Below are 17,696 nucleotides of genomic sequence, written 5' to 3'. Positions count from 1 at the left end.
TTGCTTTTGGTCATGGTGTCTCATCGCAATCACAGAAACCCTGGCTAGGACAGCTCCCTTTTCTTAGGTCATGCCTCTCCCTCCTCTAGTTCCCCAGCTCTCCTTTGTGTTCTCTGGAACTCAGCCTGTAAGAGAAAACTTGCTAGAGTCCTATCTCTCTCTGTTCTCTTCACCTTTGCTCCAAATGAAACACAACTTTTCCGATTCCTGGACTATCTTTCGGAAAATGATTCTGGAAACATCACAGATCCGGAACTATCGCCCCCATGGCCCCATACTTTCCGTCTGTTTCCAGATCATCCTGCTCCCTGCTGCCTTCTCGAAGCCTCACAAGTTGTCAGCTCCACCCTCACTGTCCTTCGTAGCAGTCACGTCATGAACATTTCTTACTGGGTCACTCTATTCCTGGCTGACCTTCCGTCCCCTTAGCTTCCTCTTCCTCTGCTCACTTGTCCTCCAGTTATCTGACTTTATCACTCCTGTGTTCACCTTACATCACTACCAGCGACTCCACCCTCTTCAGCAATCTGTGGCCTCCTTGGAGTTTGTAATGTGTGAAGTCTCCTGCCTTCTCTCTCCCTCAGCCCTTCCCATCTTCCCACATCTGTCTTAGATTCTGTGGTCCATCCCCATGAAACAACCCCTTCCTGTGGAATGCCCGTTCACCTGGATACCTTCCTACTCTGTTGGCTAGAGAACCTTAAACAGGTTGAAGTGGTCACTTCCTTTCTCACCCGTCCCCCCTTTCTCACCCGTCCCCCTTTCTCACCTGTCCCCCCTTTCTTACCTGTTCCCAACTTTCTCACCTGATGATGGCTTGAGAGGACCTACAGCCCCTGCTTTTGCCAATCCTGTCACATTTCATTCAAGATCAATTAAGGTCACCTAAAAATGCCCTGCACTTCTCTCTCCCCACTCTTTTTTTCTTTTTTCTTTTTTTTTTTTTTTTTTGGTTTTTCGAGACAGGGTTTCTCTGTGTAGCTTTGCGCCTTTCCTGGAACTCTCTTTGGAGACCAGGCTGGCCTCGAACTCACAGAGATCCGCCTGCCTCTGCCTCCCGAGTGCTGGGATTAAAGGCGTGCGCCACCACCGCCCGGCTTCTCTCTCCCCACTCTTGGCACCCACCCTCCCCATCCCTGTGCACTGGTGGTCATTTTTGCCCCACCAGTAAAATTCAAGTCAGTGAAGGTTCTTTCCCTCACTTCCGGACCCTATGGGAGCCCACAGCCTGCAGCTGTGTTCAGCTTCCTGTCTGTTCTCTTCCTCCATAATCTACACCCAATCCATCAGCTAGACCAGCAGAGTCTGTGAATGTCCCGGATCGCACTTCCTTCTCACAGCTGTTACTACCGCCCAAGCAACCCTCCCATTGTTCCTGCTTTAGTTTCCTGTGTGATCTTAGGTGCTCCAACCCTCCGCATCTCCTACTGGTCCAGGTCATGAGAAAACCAGTCTATGTCCATCTCAGAGTACAGCGGTTTCTATGGCTCTCCACAGTCCGATTTTCCTTCTCACTCCCATTTTCTCTGCCCCCCATGAACTCTTGGAACATCTCCTATCCTAGCTCATTCCACTACCCACCCCACCCCCCGCCCCCACCTACTCTTGCCATTTTCAACTCTATAGTGGTTTAAATTCCCAAAGACATTCCTGCCTCAGGGCCTTTGTGCTTGCTCTTTCTTCTGCATGAAGCCCCTTGTCTTATCCCTTCAGTCCCTTTTTCAAACAGGACACTTGCTGGTGAGGTTTCTCACGTTCTGAATTATTTTATTCTCCAGCACTTACCTCCCAGCATGCTGTATATTTCCCTTGTAATTGGTTTATTGTTTCTCTATTCACTAGGATATGAAGTCTATGAGTGCATAAGGCTTGGCCTGCTTTATTCCATAGACCATAGATACTGACTAAATACTGATTAAATGAAAGTACATTTCATATCACATTCTGATCCATCTTTTGCCATCTTTTGCAGTTTGTTTTAGACAAAAGAAAGCCACTAGCACAAATGAAGTTCACTTTCACACAGTTTTCAGTGTGAATCCTATTTATTATTGGAGGACTAGTTCACTAGTTTGAGTCAGGGTTGAGTCATTGAGTAATACTATGTAATACTATCATTGCCCTTTAGAGTATAGACCTGTACTCACAGTGACCAGATGAACACAGTCTTCCCTCTGTTGGCAATGATGACTATGATTTTCCTTTTGGGAATTTGGTTCTACCAACTTAACTTAAGCAAAACATTTTAAAACAAGAGCTTATTAAGTATATGCCAGTTAATTCATCAGACATCTTTATAACAACACTTGGCATTTCACAAGCAGCACTTTAAAATGTTTATTAGCAAATCAACAAATCTCCACCCATTCTGGCAGACAAAAGCATGTTCCCTGCCTTCAGTTAAATGCATTGCATGGCTATCTGGAGACCTAAAGAAAAATGCATAAAATAGAAAGTCCTTTTGGATGGGGATGTAGCTGAGGTGGTAGAGAGCTTGCCTCGCATGCGTGAAACCCTGGATACAATGCCCCAGTAACAATTACTGGGTGTGGTGATACATGCCTGTAATCCAGTGGTTCCCAGCCTTCCTAATGCTGCCATTCTTTAATGTAGTTCCTCATGTTGTGGTGACCCCCCAACCATAACATTATTTTCATTGCTACTTCATAACTAATTTTTCTACTGTTATGAATCACAATATAAATATCTGATATGAAGATGGTCTTAGTGACCCTTTTGAAAGGGTTGTTCAACCCCACAGGGGTTGCGACCCACAGCTTGAGAACCACTAAAGTGTATTCCCATCACTAGGGAGGTTAGAGGCATGAGGATCAGCAGTTCAAGGCCATCCTTAGCTACATAGTGAGTTAGAGGCCAGGGTGGGCTACATGAGACCCTCTCTCAAACCCCCAAATCGAAACCAAATTGCAACAACAAAAAAGAAAATCTTTAAATGTTCAATTAGTTCTTTTCATAGAATAATATAACATAATTTTGGGCATTTTCTGTCATACTTGAAATAAGACAAGTATTTTTTAAACTACAAAGACTCTAAACCTTTTTTTTTAACTTTCTGGTTCACTGTATTTCAAAACTCAGCATTTTAAGGCAAACTGAATTCAGAAGTCTAAACTCAATAAATAATTCTAAATGCAAATTTGGACCCCCAAGAGGGACACATTTAGGAGTAGGAATTTCAGTTGACCCAGACAAGTTAAGACAGCCGTAGGGGTGTTCTAAGTGTCCCCCACACAGCCAAGGCCTCCTGGTGACATACCATCTTCCCCAGGGTAGTTTCAAATGCTTCGGAGAACTTCTTAAGCAGATCCATGTCATCACAGCGAGTGGTTTTGTATAGCATCTCAAAGGACTTGAACCCGTGGTTTGCAAAACGTTTTACTAGAAAAGTTTAGGGGAAACAGCTTCAGTTGGGTAGAATTTCCAAGACAAATTTAATTTCTTTCCCTCCCTTCCCCCTTCTTCCCCCTCCCCTCCCTTCCCTCCCCTCCCTCCCCTCCCCTCCCCCCTCCTGTCCCCTCCCTTCCTTTCTTCTTGTGCTAGGTAAATGTCTATCACCGAGCTATATCCCCAGCGCAGAGATCTAGCTTTCTATGAACAAACTGAAACTCCAAACCTGGATCCTAGAGAAGGACTAATTCTACAAAGGGCCGTGACGTGTGTATGGTAATTCCACAGTGAGGGCTCATGTCTTGCATGCTAACTTAAAAAGTATTTTAAAGTTTTCTTTTTTGATTCTGACATTATTTATACGCTTGTTTTCTTAGGGCGAGGTGGCAGTGAATGTTTCCAGGCATCCACCGGCCATAGTAAACCACAGCCCAGTGGCTCTGGCTCCTTTGCTGGGATGAGTGTGCTTTGATCTAATGTTCTGTAACCTCCACTCCTGTGAGAAAAGGAGCACTGCAAGAATAAGAGATCCTTTGATCTTGACGACATCAAAGTTATTTAAATTTATGTAAGTTTTTATTATGTGTTTGCATTTTCAACTAACAGACATTTAAAAGTTTTAACTATTATGCGTAGTCACAATCTTTGAAAGTATAATTTCCACAGAGGTAATGTTGCTCTTGTAGCAAAAGCTTGCATTGTGGGCTGCCAGAGTCTAGGATGTGGTGACCCAGGGGTTCGAATCCCACCCAGTACCACCCATCCCCCCACTCCTCCCCCACACTCCACCCACCCCCACACTTAGAATTAGCAGCTCTGACTCTAAGTTAAATCTAAAGACACCACACAATCTACTGTATTATATCACCTACATTGGATATTCAGTTACATAAATTCTTTCACTAAGAAACTTCAGATTCATGCTTCCAGTCTGAGAATTCCATGATCACAAACTTCTTCAAGTTTTTTTGGTAAATCATGAGGTCAAGATAGTTCTGCCTTTCTGTAGTAACCCAATCTCTAGCCAGACTCTGGTGGCTAATATATTAAACCATACACATTGCCGCTAATTCTCATTATAAGGCACACTTTCTGTGTGATGCACAGAAAGGCACATCATAGTACACTTGAAAAGGTGAGAACTGGAACTTACTAGCGCAGTCCGGCCATTCAGTAGAATAGGGTGGTCTCCAGATACCGTCTTCAAAAGCACAGTAATACTTCTCAGTAGACCCTTCTGTGAAATCATAGCCCTCCCGGCAACTCAGGGTACAGTTAACTCCAGCACTATCCTGGGCACAGATAAAGTCCCCGTTTACAGGGGTGAAGGGCACCTCACAGGGAGAACCTGTGCCGAAATAACACTGTATTATTCCGTTATAGTTTTGGAGCAGCATAGTCCAAGAATTAATGCTGAGCTAAGCAGAGGACTCCTCCTGCCTCCTGCTCTCCCTAGAAACATTTTCCCAAGGGGCCTCAGTCTGGGAGAGCAACACTGACTACTTTTGGTTCCTTGTATTGTGGGCAGATGTTGAAAAGTTGTACCAATGTACAATGAGGAGTCCTGCACATTTTATAAGAAAGCAAACATGTATCTGACCTTGCACTACTGTTTCTGCCATAACTGCTTGAATAAAAATGAAACCTGTACCACTAGCATTATGTGGCAAAGACAGTTTTGGGGTCTTTAAAGCAACTCTTTGCAGTATCAGGGGAAAAGGTTCATAAAAGCGCAGTTGTGATGATGAACTGTGACTAGGAACTTAACTGGGTTGAGTGATGCCTAGATGATTAGTAACCCCCTGGGGAGGGGTCAGGAAAGGTGTTTCCAGAGATGACTGGCAAGTGGGAGAGTCACCACCAGGGGGAAGGACCTGCCCTGAATGTGGCAGCTCCATCCAATAGGCTGGGAGATGGGGTGGGATGAAAGAGAGGAAGAGAAAGGCAGCAGGAGTGTTCATTCTTCCTGAACTAGTGCATCTCATGGTGCTGCTGTCACTCCTGGACACACCCAGGTTCTTTCAGCCTTTTCGTTTCCCAGTGACTCTCCAAGGAGCTTCAACATTGCATCATGAGGATGGAGGATACACCCTTCTGGCTTCCAATTTCTTGGACTGAGTAATGGCTGCATCACCAGTGTGCAGAAACCATGGTTAGGCTCTCCAGCCCATATCATCTAAGACAACTCAGGAAATCCCTTCGTAACTGGTCCTTTTCCTCTAGGGTGCTCTAGTTAACACAGGAATTAAAGGCTACCCTTCAGAAGATCTGGCACAAGCTCAAGGATGTCAACTGGGAACTTACAATCTGTCAGCATTTCAACTGGAAAACTCAGCACTCTGTCTATCTCCCCCTGTCCCCCAGAGAGAACTGCAGTGATCACACATAACAAATGTCAGCTGGGAGAGGGTCTGGTGGAGAGAGTACCTTTTATGACAATGTGGATGTCACAGGTTCTGTTGTTGCCTGAGGGGTCGGTGGCTGTATACCACACTATAGTTTCCCCATGAGGAAAGAGATCTCCTTGTGTGTGACTTCTGGTAATGACCAATTCAGCCCCTACGGAGGGAAGAAAGGGTGTGATTTCTGAGGTGCATCACTCTGTAGTTATGGCCTTTTATCTGATGTGCTCTCATTTTCTATGTGTGCAAGTTTGCCGAGCAATCAGCATGATTTGTCTACTACTAGAGGATAAAAGATCAATATTTTTGGTTGTGAGCCTAGCCTTTAACGGCTGAGCCATCTCTCCAGCCAGCCTGGGCTACCAAGTAAGTTCCAGGAAAAGGCGCAAAGCTACACAGAGAAACCCTGTCTCGAAAAACCAAAAAAAAAAAAAAAAAAAAAAAAAAAAAAAAAAAAAAAAAAAGATCAATATTTAGGCTGTACCAGAGAAATAATAGACTCAAAAATCCTATTAACTTAAGGAATTTTGATAAACAGAAGTATCCTTGATTTGATCTGTTAGAATATTGGTGGTTTAAGAAATTGACTTTCTTTGTTGTTTTAGGGCAAATTTTCAAAATGAACTTCAGTTACATTCGCTTGGGTTTCCCCCCACCTTCCTATGACCTGCTGTAATTTATTCAGTTGATGTTTGGGAGTGAATGTGAATACACAGAATTTGACTGGGGATGCCAATAGGAACTCATTCTTTATGTCCTAGGACATCATAGACTCAATTCAATAAACACATTAAAACCTGCAAATTTAAAACTTAGCAAAAGTTTAATACATGCCCAGTGAGTATTGAATAAAGAGAAAACCCAATGGCTAAGAAAGATGCTAATATTAAATTATATGAGTATTAAAACACACCATTTGGTGCTATTTCTCCTTCTTCTTAGCTGTTATTTATTCTTTTAAGAGTAAAACCTGGCCAGCGTTACCCATCTGACAACAAGATCTGTGCGTCCTCACCAGAGTTGTCTGAGAACTGGGGCTCATCCCAGCTGGCCGCATGCTCCTTCTCTAAGACCTGGATGGGAGGTGGAGATCGGCACCAGTCTATGACAGGCGGTTCCACATCTGCAGAACATGGGATCAGACAAAGAAGTCATGACTGCTCTTTAAAATAACTGTAACCAGCCCGGCAGAAATGAAGATATTCCAAGGAGACTCTTGTGCCTCCCAGGCTGTCAGACAATTGAAACAATGAACCCCAAATGTTCCCAGGTAATCTGCTGGGAGAAGGGGAAGGCACTAGCCAGAGAGGGAGCTTGTCTCCCAGAAGGAGATTTCACAAAGCTCTAACAACTTGTTAGACATCTTACAGGATGAGACTGAAGCCCAGACAATGATGGGTCAGTGGTGGGTGGGGCCACTTTTTGAGGTGGACTGCTTAGAGATGGTCATATCCTTGGACCATCATTTAGACTCTAATCTCACTTCAGGACCCCAAAGACAGACTTGGGGGGTTGCTTTATCCCTTTTTCCAATGTAGCCACAATGAATTCATTTTTTTTCCTTTCCAGTATTGATCTGACTCCTTTAACTGGCTTGTTAAGGATGAGTGGCCAAACCTGATTGGAGGCACGGGCTGTGACCTTCAAGTTTGATGGCCTGACTGAGCATTAGAATTCAGATTGGAGGGTGGCATGCTGGTGAGTTTTAACTGTCAACTTGACACAACCTAGAATCATCAGAGAATGGGGTCTCAGTTGAGGGACCATGTTGGTCTGTGGGCATGCCTGTGTGAGACTGTTCTGGTTGTTGAGATGGTAAGACTCTCCCTAACTGCAGGTGGCATCATTCCCTAGATAGGGGTCCTGAACTCTGGAAGAGGGAAGAAAGCTAGCTGAGCATTAGCGAGCAGGGAGACAGCATGGGTGCATTTGCATATCTCTCTGCTCTTGACTGTAGATGTGATGTGACTTGCTGCTGTGTGTTCCTGCCTCAACTTACCTCTCAGTGATCAGCTGTAACCTGCAATAATACTCCAAACAAGGCCTTTCCTTTTCTCAATTGCTTTTGATCAGGGTGTTTTATCCCAACAACAGAAGTGTGCCTGGAAGAGATGGCTTTGAGGTAGGATGGGAAGCCATGTTTTAAAGTACTGATGGAATGTGGTGAAATTATATATATATATATATATATATATATATATATATATATATACACACACACATATATATACATACACATATATATACATATATATACATATATATATACACACATATATATGACAATAAAGAAATTGCACAAGAAGGAATTTCAATCTGATTATAGATTTTGCATGTTCAAAGTGTTCTTAATTACACACCTTTGAAGTCTGAAGGAGAGAGTACAAACTACTACTCTAATTTTTTTTTAACGTGAGGACATTGGCCAGACAAACTTAAGGAACTTACCTGAGTTACCTGAGGTCATTAAGTTAATAACTTGTAGTCATAGTACCAAGGCCAAGACTTTTGGGTCTGTGCATGAAAACACATTCTGAAATCAAATGAGCTGCACCCTGAGAATGTATGTACTTCTCTTTTAGCCTGTGTTTTTGCAAGTAAATGCTCAATTTCTGTCTTTCTCGCTCACCTGCCATTTCATGAGTATAGTAACTTGGGCTTGGTGCTTTTAGATTGCTAACTCTGCAAACCAGCGATGGAGTTGCTTTGGTTCACACTCAAGTCTCCACTGAGCAGCACAGCACCTGGCCCCAGCAGGCACTCAAAGCCGGAGCGAAATAAAGCAAAGACAGGAGACATGCTCCTGGCAGGTCAGTGCTCTTTGAGAACCCCGAACCAAGTCAACTCAGGATGACTTTTCAAGGCCTCCATCAGCTTCCGTACAAAGTATAATTTCCTCCAGAAAAAGATGTTGTATAATAGCATGTTATATAGTAAACATTATAACCTTTGACAAGTTTAAAGTATTTTTTCAAGTTTGGTATTTGTTGTTAGGTTAAAAGGTTAAATGATACATGAGTCAAAGCACTTATATAGTAAAATATATTTGTTTTCTATTAGATTTTTAAAAATTCAAATAAGCTTAGAGAGCCCTTTATGGAGTGATTTCATAAACATTTGTATGTATTTGACGGTACTTTTTTTTTTTTTAACAACTAAGAGACTCGGATGTTCAACATCCAGGCACAGGTCTCAGAGGGGATCATAGGAACAGCAGGTAAGAGTCACAACAGAGATTGTTGGTGACTTTGGCAACAATACAATCAAAAGGCATAAAGGGAACAGAGTCTAGGCTTGAATGACTTTGAGAATTAATGTCAAGTAAGAAGAGAGAGATAGCAGCCATCTGGAACTTTCCAAAGTGCTCATCTGGCAAGAAGTAGACACGGTGACAGTTATGAGATATGAGAAAGGGTCCTGAAGGGTTTCAAGTTCAGGAGGAAGAACCTGGGCAGAGGATACTGATGAATACAAGGGTTGTTTTTGTAAACCATCCACATGGTTTGGAGGACTTACCGATGACCTTAATGTAGAAAGTGCAGCTGGCTTGGTTACCGGATGGGTCCGTTGCTGTGTAGGTGATGGCCACTTCTCCGATTGGGAAGAGGTAAGGTGGGGTAAAGGCCGGATGGACGTGGATTGACACCTTATGGGGACAAAGATTTGATAATGTCGGTAGCACATTCATCTTCTTCTGAGTGACATACTATCAGCAAAGGAATAAGGTGATACAGTATTCCATAAAGAGAAAGGAGGGTTGAAGCCCACCCGTGTGGTGTATTTTTTAGACTGCTCTTTCCACAGTTTATAGAGGTGGCACACATATTGTTCCTTATATTTTAAGCAAAATACAGTAGAACACTTTTATACTCTTGAGTGATCTTTAGAACTTAAGATGCCTTTTACATGTACAAAATATGATTTCTTTCAGGAAAATATGTTCAAGAACTCTTTATTTGTTTCCAAATTTTACTTCTTTAAACAGTTTTATATTCCAATTTAAACATTTTTTTTGCAATTTTCTTATTATATCTTATTATATCTCTTCACGTATAGACCTGACCTCAGACTATCAATATTTTATTGATGGGAAATAAACATTTCTTTCCTAAGTTATGGTAACAACTTGCATTCCCACTGTCTGGGGTATGATGTGAGTGTCAGAGTTCTCAGGTCTGTATTAAATATCTTCAACTGTGTAAAGTGAGAAGTACGGTGTAGGCCCTTGTTTTAACCATGTTTTTATTTTAGAGTGTTAGGGTGGTGCTGTGGATCAAAACTGGGGTTACATGCTAGGCAAAGCCATCCAACACTGTTCTACATGCCAGGTCCAACTTCTCTTCAGCAAAGATGACATTCTCATGTTTCCATTCTTTATCTACTGGACAATTGTGATGTAATAAAAGTTACACCAGTGTGTTATATAATAAACATTATAACCCTGGATAAGTTTAAAGTGCTTTTTGAGTTTGATATTTATTGTTAGATTAAAAAGTTAAAAGATACATAGTAAAAATAGTTATATAGTAAAATATATTTATTTTCCATTAGATTTTAAAAAATATTTTAAATAAGCTTAGAGAGCCCTTTATGAAGTGATGTGATAAGCATTTATATGTACTTGATGGTACTCTTTTATTTTTAACCATTAAGAGACTCAGATGGTCAACATTCAGTCATAGGTCGGGGAGAGGCTCATGGGAATGGCCCTCCCATGGGAGTGAATGCCAGTTGAGGGTTGCTAGGAGACAGGGACTCATTGTCTTCAGTGCTATAGTCACTGGTGAGTTGCCCATGCAACAATGGATCCCCCAACACCCAGACCCACAGGTGGGTGAGGGGAGCTGATTAAACCCAGTAGGTCATAAAACAAGACAACAATTTCTGGGGTGAACATGCTACCGTGGAGACAGCTGCAAGCTGGGCAGTGCCCTCTAGGGAGGCAGATTTTGTGAGTGGTCAGTCAGGCTGGGGTAGGCTTTCTGGTTACAGAGCTGCCTGTGAGTCACTGAAACCCAATAAACTCATTCACCAAGCTAGAAAAGTAGCATTGTCTCTCATTAGTGCTCTATTTGGGGGTAAATAGATGTTAATGTTCACATCTTCCCAGAAAAAGTCAGGACATTCTTGAAAAAGAAAACAGAATGGTTAGAGGAGGAAAATACGCTAAAAACACAGAAGAAAACCCCAAGCTGAAGAAACTGAAGGTGTGGCTGCAGATATTATGAAAAGGACTCTCGATGTATGAAGCAAAAGTCAAGACAGAGCAACCAGTACCTAAGAAAATCTTAGACAATTTTGCGCATAGTGAAACATGTCCACAAGACTCAGGGAGAAAAGGCCATCTAGAAGTGGAGGCATAGCACCTCCTACCAAATTCTCTTTATCATTAAATGCTGGTCTGGAATAAGAAAGCTCTGGGACATGTGGAAGTCCTACAAGCTCACTGCACACACACACACACACACACACACACACACACACACACACACACACACACACACGCGCGCGCGCACACACACATGCACATGCACACACACACATGCACGCACACACACACACACTCACGCACACGCACACACTTTTCTGAAGGAAAGAATTTTAAACACACCAAGCAAAAGGTGAACTTAAACCCCTCACAAATAAGAAAAGTCCTGGTCCCCTGCTATTAAAGGACTAGCTGCAAACCCCACAACTTCATGACCGTGGACTCATTCAAAAACAGGGCTCATAACTGTGGCTATGAAACAAACACGAAAAGTTGTAATTTGGGGAGGGAATATACATAATGTGAAAAACTAATAATTAACCAATAATGAATTAGAATAAGACTTGCACATTATATACCAACAAAACCTAAAATGGCTAAAAAGATCAGCTAATACATTTGATTATTTTGCTTGCAAGAGACTCAACCAGTAATTTTATACTTTTTCCCTACTGGGAATTAAATAATTATGGATTTCTAAGTATTTTAAGAATGTTATTTAAAAGATTGTATATTTCCCCTGTCTATGATTGTAGCTAAAGTCCCAGAACAGAGGACTACAGAGTCCAGATAATGCCATGTTCTACAAGAGAGCCCCTGCAGATAGATGAATTGGCAGGAGGCTGCTATTCAAGTTGCCAAACAGGTCCCAGCACCCTCATCAGCTCACAGGAGCAGAGAGATTCTGTGGAAACAGGAGTGCTCACTGGGGTAGAGTTCTGAAAATTTCTGGTTTTGTCCATAGGGAAGTAGCTGCTTCAGACAATAGCCCAGAACACCCGAGTAGTGCAGACTGAGCTGTATGGAATTCTGATATGGGATGTCTTTCTGTACGCTGTGAATATGTGTTGCTCCCATTGGTTAATAAATAAAGCTGCTTTGGCCTATGGCAAGGCAGGATAGAGGCAGGCAGGCAATCCAAGCAGTGATACAGGAGAATGACAGAGTGTGAGAGACACCAGCCAGGCACCCAAGGAGCAACATGCCATAACTTCTCAGACATGTGGCGATACATAGATTAATAGAAATGGGTTAATTTAAGATGCAAGAGCTAGCTAGTAATAAGCCTGAGCTATCAGCTAAGCATTTATAAGTAATATTAAGCCCCCAAGTCAATTACTTGAGAAGTAGCTGCTGAGTATTTGGGAGTTGCTGGCAGGACAGAAACTTCCACCTACATGATTCTGCACTCCACTGATAGATGGAAGCTTGCTGGGCAGTAGAAACCCATACATTCTCTCTAATGTGGTGTGTGTTTGATGAGACTGACCATCACCATCTCTTGGAGTTTAGGGACATACATGAATGTAGACAGGTGTCTGCTCTTCCTCTGGTGAACGTTGCAGCCAGGAGGCTTGGCTGAGAAATGTGAGTAGTGAGGGAGGAAGGATGTGGTGGTGGTTAGAAGGAAAATGTTCCCATAAGCTCAGGGATTTGAACACTTGATCCCCAGCTGCTGTTTGGGGAGGTGGTGTAGACTTTTTGGAGGAAGTACATCACTGTGGGGTGGGCTTTGAGAGTCCATAGCCTCACCCTCCTTCTGAGTCATTCTCTGTTTCCTGTTTGTGATTGAGGATGTGACCAATCAGCTTCTGCCATACCTGCAGCATGTTGCCATGCCTCCCCACCATAATGGATTCTCAGCCCTCTGTAATTATAAGCCCCAGATAATCTATTTCCCCCCATAAATTGCTTTTAAATCATGGTGCTTTATCAGCAATAGAAAAGTAACTGATACACATGCTAATCACGAGTTAACCTTGGCTCCTATTTTGGCAAGGTGAAGTCATGGAGACTAAGGGAAACAGAACACTGATTGAGCTGTTCTGGGCAGTTGACTGGGCAGAAGACTTTCTGCGAGAGCACAGTGCCATGTTCAGGAACTGTATGGGCAGAGCGAGGGCACCCCTGCAAGGTCTCCTGCAGAAGCTGTGTATGGAAGGGATAAAAGAGGCAGTAAGTGCATGCTAATGTCTCTGAGCATCTCAGACATTGAGATGACAGCAGCATGGGAAAGCGAACCCGTCTTCACAATCACTCCTTGCTCAACTGTTGCCTATTGCCAAACACAGTCCTGCAGACTCAGCAGCTTCAGACAGCACACACTTATCACCACAGTCTCAAGGGTCAAGATGCTAATGGCTCATACAAGGTTGAAATCAAGGTATCAGCAGAGCTGAATCTGGCTCTTTGCTTTTCTAGCATAGAGGCTTCCAGAATAGACTTCCAGAATGGAGGCTTCCTCCAGCTTCTAAAGCCAAGCTGACAGAGCGCTTCTCACTCCACATCTTCTAGATCCGCTTCCATCAGAACATCTCTCTCAGAACTGGAACTGGTGCTTCTTTCTTAAGGGATGTGGTAATCAAGCAGGGCTCACTTAGACAGTAAAAGGGAGTCTTCCTACCTCCAAATCTATTGTCTAACAATGCCTGTAGAATCTCTTTGCCATATAATGAAGCATCGCTGGTGCTGGAGGACAATGGCATTGTTGGGGTGGACATGATTCTGCTGATTGTACCAACTCTGGCTCTAGGGAAGCCCAAGCATGGGTAGGAGGTGGAGAATAAATAAAAAGGCATCTACAGAGCTGACGTTCCAGTCCCTTGGGTCAGCTCTGGGCAATAGCAGGATAAAGCTTTGAAGTGCATATAAAATTCAAATTCTTATTTAGATAGTGAGATTCTTCTTTTTAATCCTTGAAAGTGGATTTTAATTACAGAAAGAAGTTGTTTTTATATCCCAAATAACCAAGCCCGTGACTGGGGAAAAACAGTTATTTCCTATTGGTGTCTGTCCCAGTTGAGTTTGTTCAAGGTGAGTCATACAATTATAGTTTTGATCACATTGTATCTGTAATTTAGCATCATTTTCCCCCACCAATAAACCTCCCTTTTAAAAACCGTCCTAACCAAAGAGAAAGGCAACAGTCTAGAAAGGGTCCTCACAGAAGCCTCGTTTGTTCCATCTTTAACCTGCCTTGAGTTCGTGTCGTGTTGTGCGTTGTTACTGTAAGTTCTTCTGGAACTGCCTTGCCTCTCTCTTTTCACTGTTCTATATTGCTGCAGAAAAGCCACCTCACCTGCCCCTTGTGTCTGTCCCCCCAATCCTACTGCCTCTGAAGGTATTAACGTAACTGTGCAGGTTAATCTTGCTATAACGATCACCAGTCTCAAACCAGCCCTGTACACTGTCCAGTAATCCTATTGTACTTCTCTGGTCGGCGCTCTCCTCCTCTCTCTCCTCAGACTTCCAGCATCTCTATGTCTCTGGCAGACCTCTCCAGCTATGCTTTGAGTCTGACCATTTTCTGACCATGAGCCACACACAACAGCTTTTCCTTGTGTATCCAACTTCTCCTTCCACAAACGGGTCATTCCATTTCTATTTCCCTTCTTTTAGGCACATTTGCGTTCTTCTCCATGTGGTAGGCCCAACAGTCCCCAGAAGACATCCACGTCCCCTCTGGAACTTGTGAAGTTACTTTACATGGCAAAAGGCATTTAGGAGATGTGACTGAATTAAGGATCATCAAATTAGAAGATTACCCTGACTCATCCAGGCTAAATGTACTCACCCCACTTTGGTGTCATCAGACACAGTCTGTATGATGACAACATTGAGACTAAATGTCCACTGTACCATCTTACTGCCGACGAGCCTCCTGTAGAGGCAGGAGGCTTTTCTGCAAAGTCTGAATTTCTGAACATGAGGGTTGACCTAACAAGCCACAGATTCCTTGGCAGTATACTTGATCTTCAGTGCCTATGGGCAGCACAGGATTCTCTGAACCAGGACAGGCATTGCTTTTGGGCAACGTCCTGCTTCCCTGGATCCACTCTCTCCTACATACAGAACTTTCCTAAAAGGACCACACACCCCTGGATGCGTGCTGTCACAGGAAATTCTTCATAGTCTTGCAGTTAGCTTTTGTTGAATTATCTGGAAGAGTGACAATGGCTGGGTTGGGAGTCAAGGGTCGGGCACTGGAAGTGATTTATACTCAACTGCGTGAGTTGGCTACAAGTGTGTGAGATGTTACTGAGAAAAACGGAAGTAACACTGAAGAACACATTCTTGACTCTCTTGGCAATGGGGAACGAAAGACAGTGACGTATTAGTACAGCCTTTGAGACCCTGCCTGAGAGCGGGCAGGGGAAAGGAAGACATGCTTCCTGCTTCCTGCTGATGCTGGTTGTGCTGACTTTTCTCAGAGACCAATGGATACACGATTTCTGCATCTGTATACACACAGGTGCTACACTTACTGCACTGTCTCATCAGATTCCAAAGTGCACCCCTTGATATTGGTGAAGATGGCGCATATTTGTATGTTTAATAGAAAGGTGTCCCGTTGTGCCTGAGGACACCTTCTTACATTTAGTCCTACATCAGAATTTTAAAAGCTACTTTGAATGTAAATGAATTCAACACAATTATCTGAATAATTACTATTGTTTTGCTTCCCACCCCCAATGTATCCCGCCTGGATGAGCTTCCACATATTTACATGCAGCTGTGAAAGCAAAACGCCGTTGACCGATATCTGCACACATCTGGACACAGGGTAGCTGTAACAGGAAACTGCAGTGCTAATTCCTCAGTGAAGCTCTTCCCAGCAGCTGATGGTTGATCATCTGGAGCCAGCGAGAGCACGTAGATGGGTAAAATACTGAGGAAGGCTGGATTTAGGAACACTAAAAAATGCTGACAGTCCATCCTTCAGCTTGGCCAATCTGCCATCCTTCGGGGTCCATCATTTAAAAAATACGTTCATGACTAGGAATCAAGGCTGATTCCACATTTCTTTTCTTAGATTTTTCAGAACTACCCAAGGAGTGAAGAATTATCAATGACGGGTCTTAGTGGAAAGAACAATATGACAAACTCATTAAATGAAAAGTTTCTGTCCAATTTTTATCTGTCTGATGCTTCTATTTAAAAACTCAATGCTGGTTGCTCTCTCAGATGAGGAGCTGATATTTAGAGTGAAATAGAGAAACGGTACGGTATGTCATTGGGGTATAGTAAAATTGCCACACTGCGCGCATGTGTGGTTTTACTTAGAATCCGATCAGAAGGGATGGGAGTGTTTAGGCCAACCTTACCTTTTCACCAGAGTTGTCCTTAGCTGTTGGGATTTGCCAGGTGATGTTAGCAGAGTCTTGCTGTTCCCCAGTCTTAGCCTCGATGTCATTTGGACAGCTGATTTGTGGGGCCTCCACATCTGACCCCCCCCAAAAAAAGACACAATTCAGTTAAACACCCTGGCATGTACTTCTAAATTATTTTTAAAAGGTGGTAAAAATCTGGTTATATGAATACATTATAATTTTTAACAATTTATCAATTTTTAATTGATTAGGACCACACAACTACTTTGCATAGTTTATCTTGTGTGGCTTAGAAACCCCTTCCTGAACTGGCCCAGCCATGTAGCTTACATCCACATTCTGCTGCTGGGAACTCACGCTCCACATGGGATTGCTGTTAGCTCACGGAACTCCGCAGTCGGCCCTGTGCTTGGGCCTTTGCCCGGGTTCTTTTCTTGGCCTGCCTTAATGCCCTCTTCCCCCATACCTCAAGAGCAGCTGCAGATCCCTTCGTCCTACTCAAAAGCTGCCCCTGGCTCTCCCGAAGCACTTGGCACGCTCACTCCCAGAGTCCTCAGAGCCTCTCCTCTTCCCAACCAGAAAACCAGGCATGCCATTGTGAAACAGAAGTTTCTCCCCCTTTTATTTGGAGGAAGAAAGTATTTCTCACCCTGCTGTTTTATTTAGTGCCTGGCATACAGTAGGAACTTGATCAATATTTTTTTCTTTTTAATGAAACAGAGAAATAAATGGGAGAAAATGAAAGCTGACTGGGGTAGAAACTACACTTTGAAAATGGGGCTATCAATCAGAATTAATTAGCAGTCCTAGAATGTACCATCAAACAAACAGCAAATTAAAGCTAATGATTCTTTTTACAGAGGAAAAGCTTTACACACTACAAATGTTGCATGCTGAGTTAAGTCTGCTGACATTATACAGTCAAACTGTAGTGACTTGAAGTCAAACTCTTGTTAGGGGTTAGAATACATCTTTTATTTCTAAACCATGTTAAAAGAGGGCTGCTAATTTCCCAGATAGATGTATCTAGATTGCCTATACTGTGTCTCATTTTATTGCTTCTCTGGAATTCTATTCCATTTATATTTCCCCTATGAAGTGCACAGCTGCACACTGATAATCTGAAAACAAAATGGTATTGCAGTTTTCATTCATAGTTAAGTAATAGTTTGGCTGGATTTGAAATTTGTTTATATTTACTTCTTCCCATCTCCTGAGGCATGGTTGCTTTTCTTTCTGTAACGTGAATCAGACTCAGGTTCTTTGGTACAATTTCTCTTTCTCTGG

General features: G+C 42.9%; 1 protein-coding gene across 1 annotated transcript in view; it reads right to left on the bottom strand.

The window, feature by feature from the left end:
• The window catches only part of Svep1 (sushi, von Willebrand factor type A, EGF and pentraxin domain containing 1), a 177,861-nt gene that overhangs the window by 87,934 nt on the left and 72,231 nt on the right, over positions 1-17,696 (bottom strand). The window contains exons 8-13 of the mRNA XM_052717725.1: positions 16,404-16,522; positions 9,327-9,456; positions 6,826-6,933; positions 5,836-5,967; positions 4,562-4,756; positions 3,278-3,399 (exon numbers count right to left, since the gene is read on the bottom strand). Coding sequence (XP_052573685.1) covers positions 3,278-3,399; positions 4,562-4,756; positions 5,836-5,967; positions 6,826-6,933; positions 9,327-9,456; positions 16,404-16,522 — 806 coding nt within the window. The remainder of the gene's footprint in view (positions 1-3,277; positions 3,400-4,561; positions 4,757-5,835; positions 5,968-6,825; positions 6,934-9,326; positions 9,457-16,403; positions 16,523-17,696) is intronic.

The sequence above is a fragment of the Peromyscus californicus genome, unplaced genomic scaffold (genome assembly GCF_007827085.1).
Source record: "Peromyscus californicus insignis strain IS unplaced genomic scaffold, ASM782708v3 Scaffold_5__1_contigs__length_169319896, whole genome shotgun sequence".
Lineage (NCBI taxonomy): Eukaryota > Metazoa > Chordata > Mammalia > Rodentia > Cricetidae > Peromyscus > Peromyscus californicus.
This window is presented reverse-complemented; position numbering and strand designations above follow the sequence as displayed.